The 18,694-nt window shown below is 39.8% G+C and overlaps 2 protein-coding genes across 19 annotated transcripts in view; both read right to left on the bottom strand.

Annotated features, from left to right (window-relative positions):
- Positions 1 to 11,910, bottom strand: part of ldlrad4b (low density lipoprotein receptor class A domain containing 4b) — a 42,743-nt gene extending 30,833 nt beyond the window's left edge. The window contains exons 1-2 of the mRNA XM_056762954.1: positions 11,764 to 11,910; positions 131 to 626 (exon numbers count right to left, since the gene is read on the bottom strand). Of these exons, the coding sequence (XP_056618932.1) occupies positions 131 to 170 (40 nt within the window). The 5' untranslated portion in view covers positions 171 to 626; positions 11,764 to 11,910. The remainder of the gene's footprint in view (positions 1 to 130; positions 627 to 11,763) is intronic.
- Positions 11,911 to 13,166: 1,256 nt separating this feature from the next.
- The window catches only part of ptk2ab (protein tyrosine kinase 2ab), a 55,260-nt gene continuing 49,732 nt past the window's right edge, over positions 13,167 to 18,694 (bottom strand). For 6 of the 18 annotated variants that reach the window (XM_056762926.1, XM_056762932.1, XM_056762930.1 and 3 more), the window contains 5 exons: positions 17,887 to 17,926; positions 17,608 to 17,711; positions 14,532 to 14,687; positions 14,336 to 14,416; positions 13,168 to 14,113 (listed from right to left, as the gene is read on the bottom strand). In XM_056762926.1, the coding sequence (XP_056618904.1) occupies positions 13,901 to 14,113; positions 14,336 to 14,416; positions 14,532 to 14,687; positions 17,608 to 17,711; positions 17,887 to 17,926 (594 nt within the window). In that variant the 3' untranslated portion in view covers positions 13,168 to 13,900. Of the gene's footprint in view, positions 14,114 to 14,335; positions 14,417 to 14,531; positions 14,688 to 17,607; positions 17,712 to 17,886; positions 17,927 to 18,694 lie in introns of all 18 variants that reach the window. The other 12 variants (XM_056762933.1, XM_056762925.1, XM_056762928.1 and 9 more) reach the window with 5 other exon arrangements.

The raw sequence follows: 18,694 nt of genomic DNA, 5'->3' as shown, positions 1-18,694 counted from the left end.
GTTTGTAAAGCACGACATGACCCCTCTCATGAACGTAATCTTTTCCGCTGGCACAAATCATTCAACCCAAACTCAAGCCAAAACACAAAGCTTATCTTTTAATTCCCTTTAAACCTGATCTGGTTCTCACCTGTGAAAGCATTGGTAGCTGGTAGGTCAGCCTCCTGCATACTGCTCCTGGCCCGTGTGAGTACCCGCGTTATTGGCTCGGAGTGCCTGAGGGCTCCTGAGGGCCAAACAGCCGCCGCACTGCCATTCTCACCTCATCAGTCCATGTCTCTCGCTCCGAACACTGCCCTCTCCCTCCACGAAGGGCAAATACACTCGGAGGAAAGGTAGAAGGGGGGGTACAAGTCTTGAGTGAGTAGGGCTCTATTCAGCAAAATTCAGGGTGGGGTTGCCAAGGCAACCAGCACACCGATTACCCACCCAGCCAGAGCCAGCCAGCCATAGCTGTGTGAGCGTGTGAATATTCAGACAGGTGCTTGATTTAAAGCAGGTGTTTGATAGACGCTTCAGGTAGGGATTGTGGAGTCGCTGTTAGTTGTCCTGGGTGGATGAACTCTTCTCAGCGTAGCAGCATGCTAACGAATGTGCCCCACCTCATCCTTCAAACTGCAAGCTCACTGAAAGAGAAAAAACAGAGAGAGAGAGTGAAGTCAGGTAGCGGCTAAAATACAGAAAACCAAAATCTACTGGCAAAAGCTAAGACGGCATTTACACAAGTGCGTTTTCCTTGAAAAACGCATAACTGTTGCAACGGTTACACCTGACCTTTACATTGCGACCCCTGAAAACTGAGACTTTTGGAAACGCTGCAGACCGTTTTAGTTTGAAAACTCTGAGGTCGCGTTTCTGTGTAAACGGACGAAAACGCTTACTGATTGGTTCCTCGGTCTCATTGCGTTTGCTTCATTGATTCGTTAAGCCCCTTTCGAATGAGCCACTGCGCTACCTGAAGGCGACAATGACCAGTCTCGCAATGAGCTGGTTTAACTTCAAGCTGCGTTGCGTACAGGAATCGACACGGTGACATTACAGCAACGCAAGAGAGAATCGAGAGCTGTATGCTTTTAAAAAGCTCACACAATACTGCATCCGACGTAATCCACACGAAGACGACCTCGCTTACATATTCATTTTGTACTATTCGGTCTGTGACTAGTAACCAACTGTCATTAACAACCAACTTCTTACATTTATGTGCGCATTCCCAGTGTGTCTGAACGGTCATGAGAGTTTTCGGTAGTGTAGTGTAAACACAGATTTAAATGCATGTGGAACAGCAGTATAAACGTAGATAGTGTTCGTTTCGTTGTCTGGGCTACATTTTAAGTATTTTACAGACATGGTCACAATAAACTGTCTCTGAAGGGCCTTCAAAATGTTCGAATTTAAAGAAACAAAATACAGCATACGTCTTTGAAAATTATTTGAAATTGTTTTCCCCAAGACATGCAAAAAAACATATTTTGTATGACATCGTGACAGGACGTTTTGTTGAACCTGTATAGCCAGTAAAAAGGAACAGTCACTTCAATGGCCAATACGTCCTTGAAGAAACCCTCAAGAAGCCTTATTTAACCAACCCAAAGATCTTATCATTTTATGAAAATAAACCATGGTTTTATTCCTTTGGTTTTCATTCGAATAACAATTTATCAGCAAATTTCATAGTTAAACAAAGGTTACTGTAGTAAAGTCGTAATTGATTTGCATTTACTTTACATTATACAGCTAAACTAAGGTTTTATTTCATAAGGGTAACTAAGTGTGTTTGTGGTTTTTTTTGGAGGATCTATTGATAGAAATGCAATATAATATACATAACTAAGTCTTCAGAGGTGTATAAAGACCTTACATAATTAAGCGTCATGTTTTTATGACCTTAGAATGAGCTATTTAATCTACGTACACCACGGATTGAATTACGTGGAATTCAGCATGTAATTTCTACAGTCTCCCTAAACGGACAAACTGCTCTATAGAGTGCGTTTCGTATCTCCGGCAAAGAAGTGAAAACGTGATAACATCTTAATACTGCATCACCGTAGTGCTTCAAAGGGGAGAGGGAGGCGTGGAGGCAGTTGTTGGTTGCAATTCGTAACCTCACCCCTAGATGCCGCTTAATTTCATTCACTGGACCTTTAAAAAAAATTGCACATTTCCAGCCTAAGCTACTGGAACAAACTTTTCTAAAAGAATAAAATGAATTAACATTTGTAATTATTTTCTAAGAGGAAAGTAAAATGTACAAGAGTTGCCGAATTGCATCAATACAATCTCCATCAAGACCATCAGCCATAAACGACTGTTATGCAACACACTACAGAACTGTACTTTACTTAATCACAAGTCACCGCTAATGTTCCTGTGGCTTAATATTATTGATTTAATGTCTCAAAATCGTTCAATTTTCATTTGCAGAACACTAGAGCCATGGAAAAGGAAGAAGGTGTCCTTAGACGACCTTCAAAGCTCTCTGACATCCCAGAGGATGAGCTCGAACCGCCAGCTACACGTCGTCTGTGTTACTTAGAAACGCGGCAAGCCCCAACCTCCCCTGATCCCGCCACAAGCCGCACAGCGAGAGCTGGTTTCATCACACAATAAATATTATTCCACACACGTGAAACAAGAGAACACCGTCCAAATCAAACAAGGGCCAAAACAAACAGTCAATAAAGGTCATTTTAGGACACAACTACTACGGAGGTAACACGCAACAGGCAAACATCTGCCATATGTTTAGATGGACTTTTTCCTCATTGTTATTTCTTTGTTCCCCAGTGTGTTCCAAGACAGTTTTCATCTCAAAGTAAAGACCTTGGTTGGGGGGCGGATGGGGCAGTTGTGGATATAGTCAATAGTAGAGAGAAACACCCTGTAAAAAGCATTGTTCGGACACGACTTTTAACCAAATCACTTTGCTACGTAGGATGAAACATGACTCGAAGAACAGTAAGGTTAGTAAATTTATTGTGTGAATTCACTCATCTGATCAGATTTTTTGTTTGTTTTGTTTCATAAACACGCTATGTAGAGCAGTTTGTACGTTTACGGATACTGTGGAGACATCATGGCCAATTTAATGTAAAGGGACCCGCGGTGTATGTAAATAGAAATGGCGCATTCAAAGGTAATAAAAACATAAGACTTCATAATGTAAGGTCTTTATACACCTCTGTAGACATAGTTACAATGAATTCACACAAAAAATACACACAGTACCTTTAAAACACGTAGACATTTTACACAACTTGCTGTTTTGGACCATTTCAGATTTTTAAGACCACAAAATGTTAGAAGAAAATAAGACAAACAAATCATTTAAAACTGAATCAAAATGTAAAGAAAAAAATTGACCCTCCCTGTAAAATCTAGTCTTAAGTCTATAATTATGAGACCACAAGCATTAAACTCCTAGAATTATTTGCTATTTACATAATATTATTTGGTTTTGGATGTTTATAGAAAGAATATAGCATGCAGCTGCTTCACTGAAAGTTATAAAACATTTCAAAGCTACCATGTCAAATCTATTAATCAACATTAATAGTCGCAATTAAAATGTTTGTGGTGAATAATCGACAACTATGATGTTAGTCCTAATCGTGCAGCCCCAAGCATTAATTTCACTATGATTTCAAATTTTGACACGGTCAGGTAATACTAAAGATATCAAGATTATATTTTCACAATGATTTTAATACAGTTAATCACAAAAGTGACTTTAGCTGGGTTTTTACATGCATGGTCACATTTATGTGAAATAAAAAACTAAACCGGGGAGTGTTTCTGGAGCAGTGCTGCAAAATGGTCTATATATGGGAACAAAGCTCAAAAGAATGTTGCCATATCTGAAATATAATTCCCATCAAGCCTAGTGCTTCATCTTCAGCATGAGATATCTATATATAATGTCTACATCAGATTTTTGGAAACAGATGTTTTAGGTCTCTGGGCCAAAAAATGGAAAAAAACGGAGTCAAAGAAATATTTGATCCTCATTATCAGTTAAAAACCACACAGGGCTGAATGTCTGAAATGACATCTGACACATCAAAAGTTACTGTGGAATAAATGTAACTAAGCTGTCCGGATGAGCCACAGTGCAGTCTAACTAATTGGGTCATGACACGTTTCCAATAACCGTCCTGGATAATCTCAATTTTTGCACATGTGGAAACGTTTTCCACAGACTCTGATTTTGATAGTAAAAGGTAGAAAAAAACAAGCAAATAACGACCTGGCAGGAGGGTGGCACGCATGCTTACGTGCAGGCAACCACTGTTCAAATGTGGCTCCTCCCTACCGTTTGTGGTTGTCTTAAAATCTACACCCACCGCTGTGAGGGTTTACTTTATCATAGTGGGACCAACCACTTCAAAGTCAACATCCAAAAATAAACAGTTTGCGTCCCATTATCTTTCATGTCAGCGGTAATTAGAAGCATCTTCGATAGATCTGAAGATATTTTGGGTTGGGAACTAAAGAAACTTTCAGTAAATCATTTACAGGCTCTGCTTTCCTGCACAGTCCCAGACCTAGAGCCTTGATGTAGGGTACACACATCATACACAGACCATCTCATCCTCCACCCAGTCCGTCTGATGTGTACTGAACATAAATCTGGAAAGCACTTTCTTAAACTGTCAAACTAGAATCCTGTAATCTGATTGGCTAGCTTTATGGACTTTTGGAATATAGGACACAGGGATTTCATAAATCAGTTTGCCTGGAAACAAAGTTGTGTTTACAAGCTACCACTTTTGGTGATGCAGGATGATAAACTAGTGGCTGGATTAGTGGATATAGAATATTTTATTGCACTTGTAAGCTTTTAAATTATGTCTGTGAAATGATCTTTTTTAATAATTTGTAGATTTTCTGCTAATTTTATGGTGTTTCTATGCAATAAAATTTGATCATTTGGTATAATCGATTATATGTATATGTGTTTAACATATCTATTTAAACACCTCATAAAAACTTAAATCAGTGGCTGGTTACTTGCAAGTCAGATGGTCTCTTCCTGTCTGAGTAGACCGTTTACTCCAAGGTCTTGAGACAAGAAAACTAAACAAAGATGACTACAACATGTTAAAAGACAATTCTTGTCCACCTGTGGAAAGCGCCTCCTAAAGCAAGCAGCTAAAAGACTGAACATGCCGAAACAAATGACTGCAATAAATGTCCCCTACAACCTTCTCTCTGGTCTATTCTGTCTACAAGAAGTGTAATGTGATCCCAGCAGGGGGTCTGCCGCTTTCTCTCGCTGTGCCTGGTTAAATCATGATAAATCTCTTAGGGACAACAGTGCACTTCATGTAGCTACTAGATTCAAAAATCAGAGCAGACTTAACAGATAGAAGAGGTTGTATTAACAAGATGCCATTCAAGATTGACTTGTGAAAGTCAAAAGAATACGAATAGATGGATAGGCAGATCTGAAAACATACTTGTGCAATAAAAAATATTTAAAGGAAAGGAAAGTGCACTACAGGCAGAGGAAAAAATCTATATTGTCGAGTCTGTACTGTTAAGCCCTGAACGTAAAGTCATAGTTTAATGACACCTGGTCGTGTACTTTGAAAAATCATAATGGCTTTCATCACTCCCAAGTTCCACTTACCCAGTCCCTTAAAGACTCCACACAACACCTGATACTGTCTTTCATTACACAGAAAAGAGCCATGTGAACATTATTCTGAATGTACATTTCTTGTGATTTGTTCCTTTCAGACCTCTGACCAGCTTTGAAGCATATCATTAAAAATGATTACAACTCTTAAGATTCAAAAGAACAGACCTCCTCCCTTCTCCAAGCAGTTCTCGCAGTGAAGTCCAGACAGCCTAGCCAAAGAGACAAACAAAAAAACAACATCTACCTCTTCAAAGTGAAAGCAGACAGTCTCACGAGCTTCTTAAATCCGCCCCACCGGTGTCTACCATTAATCAGACGGATGAACCCTTACTGCGAGCCCTCAGGTGACCTGGCAACCGAGATCAGCAGGTTAGCAAATGACGACTCGGCCGTCTGGGTTAGTCAGATTTTAGGTGTGCGCGTATCTGCCAGACTAGAGTCAGACAGACAAACCAGACAGAAAAAGTAATGAAGGCAATGAAGAAAAGCATTCGACACCCTCAGTGCCTCCGTACAAGCGCTGTTTAGTTTATAATAGATACAACAGAATGAATTTATGATAGCATGTCTGCACAGTGTCAGGTTGTGTGTTGTTTTGACAGTCTATTCACTCCACCAATGCTGCAGTATGTGCATTCCTTCTGCAGCTCTCTCTCTCTCTCTCTCTCTCTCTCGTCTTTTACTCTATTGTTACACCTATAAGCTTTCGTGTTACGGTTGCCCCTAGCAGTTATTTGAGTGACGGCTCTTAATCCCACCTCTTATGTCTTTCGCCCCACCTCTCTGCGAGTGTGTACAGTTTATTTAGCCTAACAGTCAATCCTGCATGGGCAAAAAGGCAAAATCTGGAATGTATTAAAGTCTGTTTTATGCAATATGTTCGAGATTTCAGTTGCCCTAGCAACAGCGAATGAGATGACTTGTTTTCTCTAGCTAAAAAGAAAAGTGATTCCATCTCGATATAATGCACTGATCTGAAAACAATAATGGGTTCATTGATCAGCCTATAGTTATTCAGACCACAGAGTTACATTACAAAATCAAAAGGAAAATCAAAGTACAATCAAACACTTCTATGTGGGTGGGAAAGGATAAAATCAATTCGTCCTCCTCTAAGAATCGCATTTAGAAAGATAAACATGCATTTAAAACAGACTCAATACTGACACGGATGACAAACAAACACGACTCTCTGAAGCAAACGTCTAATCAGTTGCAGGATCTCTCTCAGCCAATCAATCAACAGTCCTCTGGGACTCCGCCCACAGCGTCTAGACAGCCAGACCTTTGCTGCTCCGCTGCATTCTGCAGCGGTGCGCACCAAAGGGGTCAGTGAGGTCAAGTCTAGCATGAGCTTAATCTAGACACATGTTCTCCAGGGGTTTACAAATGACTGAATTTTTGAGTGCAAGGATTTGTTGGTAAAATTGCTTAATAAACAAAACTTTTTTTTTTGAACGTGACATTTAATGTGTTTATTTTCATACCGACATATGCCATTAAGTGATGGTTCACCCATGTTTTGGACGGTTGCTAGACGTGCATTGCTAGATAGTTTCTAGGCCACCCCATCCCATGTCTCCACATCTCAATTTTCCCACATTTGATGCCTCGGGTCACTTCTTCAATGCAAGCATATGAGGTTGTGCACCCAGACACCTGTTCTGGTCTGGGATTTTGCCCCGATTCCAATTACATGGTGTTAAAGATTTGAACAATCCCCTTCATGCTAAGTATGAGCAATAATAATTGTGATTCTAACTAATGACTGATTGGTACATCCGAGATGAACTACACGGACAGTCACAGCTGAACTGATGGCTGTCCTTAGTAAGGGGCGATTAAGCCAAGCAGAGATGCAGAATATAATTAGAGTCCTGAAAGTTGGTGTCCTCTAGAGGAGCTAATGTCAAAGTCAACCTGCAGTGCAAAAGAGAGAGGAAGAGAGAGAATATTCACAGAGACAGCAAATGAAAGAGAGAGAGAGAGAGAGAGAGAGAGAGAGAGAGAGAGAGAGAGAGAGAGAGGATGGTGCAGAGTGCTGCAGTGTCCTGTATCAGAACAGAGATCAGCTTTTAAGCTTAAGAGAGACAGAAACATTAGAGAACTTGGGGTCTACAATACAGCTCAGACCGCCGGATGGATTTCTAATCGAGTAACACGCTCGAGTCAAATCCATTGATTATAAGATAAAAACACAAGAGTTTGTGAAGGTAAAGCTAAAAGTTGAGAAAATTCTAGAACACTAATGTACTCTAAAGTAGAATCCATGCAATGAGAATTTTGAACTGGATCATCAATTGGCCTTTTGATTTTTAATTGGCTCTATTCGATCTTAATTTTAAATGTTTAAGTTTCTTTTGTAAGAATGCTTTTTCGTCAAAAAATGCATCTTGAGACAAATCAATATATTTATAGAAATACAGAAATATTTGTATCTCGTGCTTTCAAACCTGTATGACTTTCTTCTGCAGAACACAAATGAAGATATTTTGAAGAATATTGTTAACCGAACCAAAGCTGTACAAAAGGAACTTTTTTTGACGATTTTGTGTCCATACAATATAAGTCAGAGGGTCGCGACGTTGTTCGGCTACCGACATTCTTCAAAACATCTCTTGTTTTCTGCAGAAGAAGTTAAGTCATACAGGCTTAAAAATGATGTTAGTAAATGATAACGGAATTTTTATTTGTGTGTGAACTATCGTATAAGATATGTCAGGGCAAGTTGTTTTCAGTTTAGACATCTCAAACATTCATTTTAGACTGCGACTAGCTTAAAGTCTCGTCTGTGAAACCGGCAATTAGTGTGTAAATGCCCTAAAACTCAACCTACATACTGTACACAGTGGGTTTGCTGTACTTCATGATGCCATAATTAAAATACAGTTCCACACAACCGATTTACAACTAAAAGAAACAGATTCATTTGTGTCAGGAAGTTGAATATGTAATAACGCCACAAGCTGAGCAGTAGCAAGCATCTCAATCTCTGCCACGCCGGGACCTCAGATCCCCTCATGCCCTAGCGTGCTTCCATCTGTCTCCCACCACAGGATGCCAACCAGGGACCCCGGCCCTATAAGACCATCTCTACCATATGCCTCTCTGAGATAATCCGTAGATCGGATTTAGGACTGAGAGAGACCGTACCTTCTACTCTGAATCAAGTCATCAGAAACTATCCCCGATGTTATGCATCTACAACATATGTGTGTATTTCTCTGATATATGCGAAATATGTGTAGTGTGCCACCAGGGCTGTTTAATAATGAGGGTAAGTCTTAATCACATAGGCGGTATGACCTTTTCCATAGGCCGATCCATAAATGTCCGGCTGTGACGGGCTCTACTTTTGGCTCCGGTGTCGTCCCTTCTCATCTCAGTACATTCTAAGGGGGTGCAAGTAATTTTAAGACCCTCCTGGGGGTCTTATCTGAAGCGCCTACTTCCACTGATCTTAGCACAGTTCTGCATGATCTCAAATAATGACAGACAGCAGGGTTTGGAGATGACAGCTGATCCCGGTTCAGCATGTGTACGGTTCCTACCCCAAGCCCTTATGCCACCTGACGTTTCAGTGCCAGAGGCCAGATGATGTGCTTCGCAGCAAGACAGGAAGCTTGGCGTACGATGACTCCGCGTCAGACAGACGGCTCTCAGCGAGACAGGAAGCTTTCTTCCCACAAGCAGTGAGTGTTCCGGTCTGAAGTGGGCTGCTGTCCCAGCTCTCAGCCTCAAATCACTCACACACCAAAAGTATAATGATGAATATACTGCGCTTTACGCTACAATATTACATTTTATTCAAAATCAAATCTCAATCGCCAATCAATCAGAGATGATTTGCTTTGGCCAATAACAATGCATGCTTTCCATCTAAAAGAAGTGATGGCAAGTGGTGGCAGCCTCAAAATCTTGTCCATATACAAGGCCAATACGAGGTGGCTAATTCATATGAATTTGTACGTTGCCAAATGGAAAAAAACGCTTGTGGTCTAGAAAAACGCAATACTGAAGCCCCACCCCTAACCCCGCCCCTAAACCAAACATCTTTGCAAGGAAATCGTGCTTAAATCTACGGATGAGATTGTCAAAGCAGACAAAATTTGCCAATTCGTAAAATAGTTACGTTCGTGCCGCGAGATTGTGTCAATAAGGCATTTTGTCAAATATTTGTGTAAAATTCAATATAGAAAATCAAGATTTTTATAGAATTCATTCCATATCTTCTTTTCTGATTTATACAGCATGTACAGACTCAAACCTCTGCATATACGTCACTTATTTTTGTATCATTATGTAAATTTGCTAACTTTTATGTCTTTAAGTGTACTTAAAAAAATTCTATTGCAAATATGAAATATCCTCAAGACCTCAATATTAGTTCTCTCTCTCTTTTATTACCCAAACCTTGTTCTAACAGCAACACTTTCCGTTCACTTGAAGGTGGTGAACGTGTTTTTTGTAAAAGAGCTATTTTTTCTGAATTAAATAACCCAAATGTCTGAGACGACAGCATTCTGCACAGAAAAACAGGTCTTCTGATGCACCGTAAGTCCTATTAAGCTTCTGTCACACTTTGTACCGATTTATCATTCTTTAGCCCCCGAGCTGCACGCGCTTCCACGACTCACTGTTACACTTGGCCTGATGCCACTATAGATCCATTAGCCGACACTCTGACACACCTCGCTGTCTGCCTGCAGCGGATGACATCACAGCTGGGACCCGAGCTCATTTTTCAAGAGTGGAAAGTGTCCTACGCTGACAAATGTCATTCAGGTGGGCCACAGAGGAACTTATGTTCATGAACGCAGAACTGCCAGGGAACATATGACACAGATAAAAGCAAGTAAGAGGCAATGAGTGAAGATAAAAGTGAATAAGTAAAGTTGGGGAGCGCAGGACACATTTATGCCTGAGTCTCTCAAGTGGGCCAGAACCTGCAGAGCACAGGAAAGAACACAGAGAGTGGAGACTAAAACTGGGCTGAACAACTAGTCACGACAGCCACTGGCAGCACACTCAGTCCAAGTCTGGACAGAGTCAGCTGACAGCTCACACACACAAATACGCACACACGCAGTCGCAGAGGACACGAACACACGCGCACGCAGTCTCGTTCTACGTCTAGCACGTATAAAATATTAAAACCCAATTTAATAAAGCCTAGATAACGAGACATGTAATGCTTTGTAAATTACTGCTACTATTAGACATTCAGGTGTTACGCGGGGTTATAGAAAACATTCTCATGTCTTGACATGTTGTTACGCACATTAACATCTTTTGCTGGCACTTCCGGGATGCAAATGCCACATTGTAACCGCAAAACAAAACGCATCCGAAACGATATGAAATGATGATCCGCCCACAAAAACTGCAGAACTATCCCACAAGTCCAAGTGATGGAACAAACTACTGTGCAATAAATAAATTAATACATTAACAAGTCAAAAAAGACGTTTTGCGTCGTACGTTTTCAGTGTAAAGCACACATATATGTAATTTATATTAACGGGTTAATCGAAAACAATACGAGTGGCGTACAAATATAAGAATTAAAGCATCGTGTAACGTCACACAATTAATCAAATTGATAAAACAAGCATAAAAGTCATTGATGGAGCCTTTATATGAATTTATTTAGTAGCCAACTTTTCTTAAGTAATATTTTCAAAAATATTTAAAATAGTTGTTCATAGCAAAAAAAGTAATCCGCCGTTTGGAAAATTAAGAATACAGTTCGTATTGGCCCAAAATGTGCCCGATTATCAGATGAAGAACTGGGTTACGTCAACGGTCCCGTTAAAACGTCCTGCGGTCGCCGTTAACGCACGAATTTTCAACCCATATTCGTATGTAATATACATCAATTTTCAGTCTAACGTTACACGGACTATTCTATATACTTAAACTTGATCCCACGCAATGGACTGATCATCAGTTGTTGTGCTGGGTATGAAGTCCCCACAACTTTTCTGCCCCAGACGAAAGCCGCTGCGCTCATCTTTCCATCCGCGGGGCAACTGGCACAGCTGGCATCATAACCCACCCATCTGATGCCATCTGCGTAAAACGACCGAGATATGTAGAGAATATCGGTTCCTTACCCGTTACGAGAGGAATCAGATGTTAATGTTAATTTACGGAGAGCACGAGTCTGAGCCGTGTCGGCTGGTGATCCGGTGAAGATGACCTGGATTTCACCGCCAGTCTCGACGGCGTAAAAATAATCAGGCGCACAGAGACGACTGAAGCCAGCGGCAATGAGACACGGCTGTGGAGGACAGAGGACGGGGTTTCAAAATAAGAGTCCCGGCTAACGAAAAACAAGAACGAATCAAAATAAGAGTCTCGGAGAAAGTTAAAAAGTAGTGTTTTGATCGGTTTAATAGCTTAATTCTCTTTGGGCAAATGGTTTAATATGCATTTGATGCGTAATGTGGATTTTATAAATGTAACGATATTTTATTTTTCCATTCATTTTATATCAATTATTGTTATCACTGTAAAGCTCAGAATACTGTATAATTTGAAGTCATTTTATGGTTGTTTATATACCGCGAACATCTAATCTTGAAGCCTGACAAGTACCAGGGAAGTATGTGTAGTGTTCCTTTACTGCCCCCTAGTGGAATTAAGGTTACTTGAAGGCTGAAATCTGTTCACTCAGAAATGACAATGGATCCATATTGTACTTCTAAATACACACCTGAATATGTCTAAATATATATATAAATGTGTAAGGATTCACCTCAAATATGAAAAGACAAATTTGAGGTTTTTTTTTTTAGTAACTTTCAGTAATTTTCTGAATTCTGCGTTCTATATTAGCGATTAAATAAGTAGTTTTGCTGCAATAGAAATGAAATTACCATTAAATGATAATTCTTACTTTCTTATTGCATTATTGTTACGGTAATTTTGATGTCACAGTTTTTCCCAGCAGACCTTCATGACCTAATGAAACCAATTTATTCTCCATTAAATTATGACGTCATCTTACTATAAAACTTTGCAAAAGACCTTTCCTCATAAAATTCCAACCATATTACCAGATATTGCCTCTACACAGAATACCTGTCCATCCATCCATTTTCTACCGCTTATCCGAACTACCTCGGGTCACGGGGAGCCTGTGCCTATCTCAGGAGTCATCGGGCATCAAGGCAGGATACACCCTGGATGGAGTGCCAACCCATCGCAGGGCAGAATACCTGTCCTTTTTTAATTTTTGTACGTTCCCGCCCCAAATATTGTACAGTTTGTTGCGACGTAAAAAAGACTTAATATTCTGTACTACTTGAAGATTAATCAATTAAGAACTGACTATATTAACTCATTCGTAAAAAAAAAATTCAATGCTTGTAACATCACTGAAACACACAAGATGCATTAAAAAAAATATATAATTAAATATGTTAAATAGATATGTATTCAATAATGGCTTAGACCTTTGAAACCCCTCTGTATAATCCTAATGTTGTCTTTCCATCTCAACCACTGCCATGGTGTAAGGTATATTACTTACCACATCTTAAACAAACAGAATTCATGGGAAATACAAGGAATTCATAACTCATTCATTTCTTTTAATTCAGTCATTCAGCTTTATTTTACCTCTAGGTGGCACAAGGCCCAAATGTACAACACTCTCCATCTCAGTCCATGGGAGAAGTGTGGAGTCTGCTATGCTAGTCCTGTTAAATCCAGATTTTGCAAATCCAGACTCACCTCAAATTCTACTGTGCAAAACTGACAGTTTTAGGAATACAGCTCAAGGTTCATGACTCTACAACTAGAACCTGAGCCGAGCGGGATTCTAGATTTGTGGGGTCTGGCTGTGGAACTTGGGCTTGTCAAGGAAACACAGACATATTAGATACAGTGTAAGAGTGTCTCTTTATCCTCCAGAGACATCTAAAGCTCAGAGCAACCCCAGATTTAAAGCCTCCTTCTCAGCGTCCAATCACAGTCTTCCTAAAGCAAACTGAAAAGCGCTTCACCGATGGGGCCAACCGCCAGGTCCCATCTTTATGTTCGGTCCGATCCGGCTCATCCAATAAATAAATGCAGAAACCTTCTCGCGGCCCCCATGACTTGCAATGTTACTTTAAGTGGAGGATCGGTGAGTGAATAATGGGGCACCATAAGATTCCTTTCGTGTCCAAGTTTACAAGTCTGTGCTGGTGTGTTTCTGGGGCATCATTCTGCTGTGCTGCTTTTGTGTGGTTTCCATTGCCTCAGCTAATGTGGCCGTGCCTGACCCAACATCTTCAGCCTTGCCTGGTCGATCACGTCCAGCAGGTTCTTGGCGTCTACGGCGAGTGCGTGAGCAGCTGTTAGCATCTGCTTTTTATAGTCTTGCTGCAGGCTGGTCATGACGTACTGTTGGGCTAACTTCATCTTATTTATCAGCTCAGCCAAGTCAGAATTTAGAAGCTTCTGAGCCATTTCAATCTGAAAACAAGAGCAACCATTAAATGTGCTGGCACTAAGGATGTGGGTTGAATGCCATAAAGGATGAATATTAAGGCTGCAAACAGGATGCAGAATTTGAGATCCAAATTTTACAGTACGAATAACAAAAAAAAAAGAAGTTGGTATAAATGTAATGTTTTATCAGTAAAATCATGTTAATTCGTCAAGTTTCAATTTTTATTTTTATAAATGGTTTTTTACCTCTCTGTGTGTGTGAGCAGGCAGAGAGGGTATCGTCTCATCCACAGTAGCCAGCAGCGTCCTTAGAGCTAATCCCACATCCTAAAACACATAACCACATTATAATTTAAAGTATATAAAAATAAGAAAACAGGAGAACAGAAGGTCATCTAAGACACTTCAGTAATATTAGTCTTAAGTATTGGTCATAATGTACCTTCACCATGGGCACGTATTCCTCAGGAGGAGCCGGCTGGATTTTACTGGACATCTCAATCACTGCCTTCACAAGACCCGTCACGTTTTCATAAACCTTATCATTGGACCGATCTAAGTTTGCTGTTGGGGGAGGATTGATTTCCTGAGGCTGAATCTAAAAAAATACACAGTAGCAAATGATGAAATGATGTATTATTATTTCGTAAAAACAGAGGTTCTGGCTCCTATATATTAATAAGGATTTAGAATATCAAAACAACTTTGTTACTGAATCTATGTTACTGGACTAAATGATTATAAAATGAACAACTTTGTGTTATGGGACAGATGACACATGTTTGACACTAGGTGGCAGAACAGGAACTACTGGAGACAAATCACTGCTCACAACCAGGGTTGCCAGATCTACATAACAAAACTAACCCAATGGCATTTAAAAACTCACCCACTGATAGCATCCCAAATACCAAAACTCAATATTAGGGCTGTCAAATGATTAATCGTGATTATTCGGATCCAAAATAAAAGTTTGTATAAAATAATATATGTCGGTGTACTGTGCATAACCCACTAGACCACCATGTGGAGATGGTGGTCTAGTGGGTTAAACCACTGAACTGGTAATCAAAAGGTTGCTGGTTCGATCCCAGCAGCCACCACCAGTGTGTCCTTGAGCAAGACACTTTACTCCACGTTGCTCCAGGGGGATTGTCCCTGTAATAAGTGCACTGTAAGTCGCTTTGGATAAAAGCGTCTGCCAAATGCCTAAATGTAATGTAAATGCATACTAATTTTGTAATTATCTCTTTCACCGACATTGACGAGTTATCTCGTCATTTAAAAAAAAAAACGTTTCCCGCCAAAGACGAGTTATTACGGCAATCAGTGTTTGTACCGTTGTACAGCAGGTGGCGCTATTACAAAACCTTTGGGAAAAAGTACAGAATCCCAGAACCTAGAACGTATGTTTTAGCGGTTTTTAATGATTGTTCTGAGTGTAATCTGGGCGGAATCTTTGACAAAAAATGTTAATTATCTCAGCTGTTTAATTAAAATGATGCATTTTTGAAGAAACCTACCCACATCTACGGAGTGATAAAAAACAAACATATGAAGAATACGGTTTCTTTTGTTTAAAAGCTGAGACGCTGTTCTTTCATTTGACATATTGTTTGTCCATATATTCTTTACAGAAAATTTACTGTGAACCATTAAAGTTTAGTGAAAATGTACAAAAACGCTGGCGTAGGCTGGCAACTTTTTTTTAAAGAGGCTGGCGGCGAATGAGTTATAAACAATAATGGGTAAATATGAATAAATCCATGTAAACATATTTTTAAATATACTTTTCTGGATCCGATTAATAGTGATTATTCGTTTGACATCCCTCATACCTAAATTACGTATTTTATGTTTATAGTTATGCATTACATTGTCAGAAAAATTACAATGTTTGTTAATAGTTTCCCAGAACTGTTTACTTGCCTACATTTTTCAAAATATCTTATTTTGTGTTCAACATAACAACATTTTTTTCCTCCTATGGTAGTCAAGATGGCCAAGCACTGTTTGGTCACAAGCATTCCAAATATCTTTCTCTGTGTTCATCAGAACAAATATGTTTAAACAGATTTGGAACAACTCAAGGGTCAGTAAATGAAGACAGAAGTTTGATTTTTGGGTGAACTGTCCCTTTAAGTTCAAGATAAAACCTGAATAAATGTAAATCTTTTAAAGCTGCATGTCCCAGCAGGTTGCCATAAGGGTAAAGTTTCAAACAGATTTATCAGCCAAGGAGTCTCAAATCTACCATCATTCCCATCCCAAAGTGCACACTAGATGGAGCTACAAGTGCAATAGCTAGAATGACACCTGATCTCAACCTCAAAAGAGATCATGCACAGGAGATCTATGCAACGCACTTCAGTTCAGTTTAGTGAATAATTATGTTATGATTTTAAATGATACGGCTGAGTAATGACATAGCAAATGTTTGAAGATGGCACAAACACAGACGGAGACAATACACAAAGTCTACAGGTGCTCTTACCCTCCAGGGCTACCAGTGCAAAAGTGCAACAGAAGATGGGCAGAAACACAGTGCACAGAAAGTGTAAAGAGAAAGAAAGAGAAAAAAGTCAAAGGGATTAATAAAACAGAACTTTACATATTCATGCTGCAACAAAGAAAAAGTGAAAGCCCCTCAGTGCGTTTAAGTTGCTGGTGGAAAGTGTTGCTATTATATGAAATGTGGATTTTCTACCCAGCACAAACACACCCATTGGTCAAACTTCTAAAAAGCTATAAAAAACTGCAATTCAAATGGCCAAGCAGACTAGAATTATGTGAAGAACATTGTTTCCAATTATACTTTCCATTCTGTGCGGCATTTCTGCTTATGGTTACGAGACCCCCAGCGTTCTGACCCACAGCGTCAGGAAAAAGCACTGGAATGGAAACTACTGGGTTCACGATGTTCATCTGGTTTATGGGAGACCCCGCAGAGCAATTGTGTGCGAGCGTGTGTGAGGGGGTTTCAGGAATGAAGATGATTTTAATGAGGCTTGGCAAACAGCATCTGTTGGCATGTATGCTGCTCCTGAAGGCGGCCCGTGAGTACAGATGCTGATCTTACACGGTTCTATGTGTTTTTGATGGGAGTATAGAAATCATGCGGTTTAAAGACACCAAACAGTGATTATTGTAAATTTGCACTAGCACAATGACATCCAAACAGAAGTATTTTTTGTGTATGACTGTATGTGTGATAACCATTTTTGTGCAAATTGCAATAAAAATGTGGCTTTTGAAAGTAAACGGTTATTAGGAACTTTTTTAAGGAACTGCTACCGAATATACTGATGAAATCCAATTGAAAGAATGATAAACTTGTTGATTTAAAAAGCAATCGCAATTTAACTTTAAGATATGCGAACCGTTCATTGAAAAACTAAATTTTCTGATTCACTAGAGACAAAAATTATAATTCAACTTGAAGATGAAATACTGACTAGTACATTTAAGCCGAACTTGATTTCTTATCTGACTTTGAGATGGCGTAGTGGTTCTGATACCTTCACGCCTTCATTGTAGCTGTCTGTAGGGTTCGGGACAGGGACTCCTGCTTGGTGGCTTGGAGCTCCGGGTCGAGGAGGCTTTTTAGGAGGAGCTGGATGCTCTGAAGATGACAAGAAGTTGTTATTTTATATAAATGCATCATATCAAAGCTAACAGATTTCTCTATTGAAATTAGATATTGAATAACATCAAATTTATACATATAAAATATATAGATATAGATATAGATATACATATAGAAAGAAATAAGAAAACAAAATAAAAACAAAACTGACCGGGTTTCCCAACCGGTTGATATATGTGCTGGTTTCCAGTCTGCAGAAAACAGAGTCAAAACATAGTCAGTTAAAAATATGCAGGAGCCAAGACAGACTGTGCCATGTGTGTTGTTGTGGTCTGGGTGGAAAATAGCCTGGATGCCTGGCATGCCAACCCCCCCCCCCCCCCCCACACACACACACACACACACACACACACACACAAACGCGCACAGCCGCACACACACATCTGCCTAAACCACAGAGAATCAAAGAGGACAGGCCAATGGGACAGCAGAGACATTCTAAACCACTGCTGCAGACAAACAAACTAAAGCACAGCTTAAGACTTCTGCTCTTTTGAGATCAGCTCCATCCGTGTGTGACACAACCGCAAAAAACTGCATTAGATCCGTAAGCATTACTAGGGTCACGGTAACTTACTGCCAAATGTGACATGTAATGTGTGGAAAAATGTTTCTTGGTTGGTGCAGAACTGAGCAGAGATGCTTTTTGTTAACATTAGTAGTGGCTGAAAGCAGATTGGGTTTCCACACAAAAGAGACATTGTTTTGGAGCAGCATTAGTGACATTCTTTGTCTGTAATATATTACTTGGTTCTTTCCTTTTATTTTTAAAAAGAGACATTGTTATCGCTCTCTCATTTATACACAGGATTCGCTAATAGATATCCAGCCAAAATGGCCATTATACCTTGGATACTGATGGTAAACACATGGACACGCATCACTGAAGTCGTGAGATGCATGACATGCCATATATAAAGTGAGGTCCAAAAGTCTAAGAACACTAGTGACATTTTTTT

The sequence above is a fragment of the Triplophysa dalaica genome, chromosome 12 (assembly GCF_015846415.1).
Source record: "Triplophysa dalaica isolate WHDGS20190420 chromosome 12, ASM1584641v1, whole genome shotgun sequence".
In the NCBI taxonomy this organism is placed as follows: Eukaryota; Metazoa; Chordata; class Actinopteri; order Cypriniformes; family Nemacheilidae; genus Triplophysa; species Triplophysa dalaica.
The sequence above is the reverse complement of the archived record's forward strand: the minus strand, read 5'-3'. Positions and strand labels throughout refer to the sequence as shown.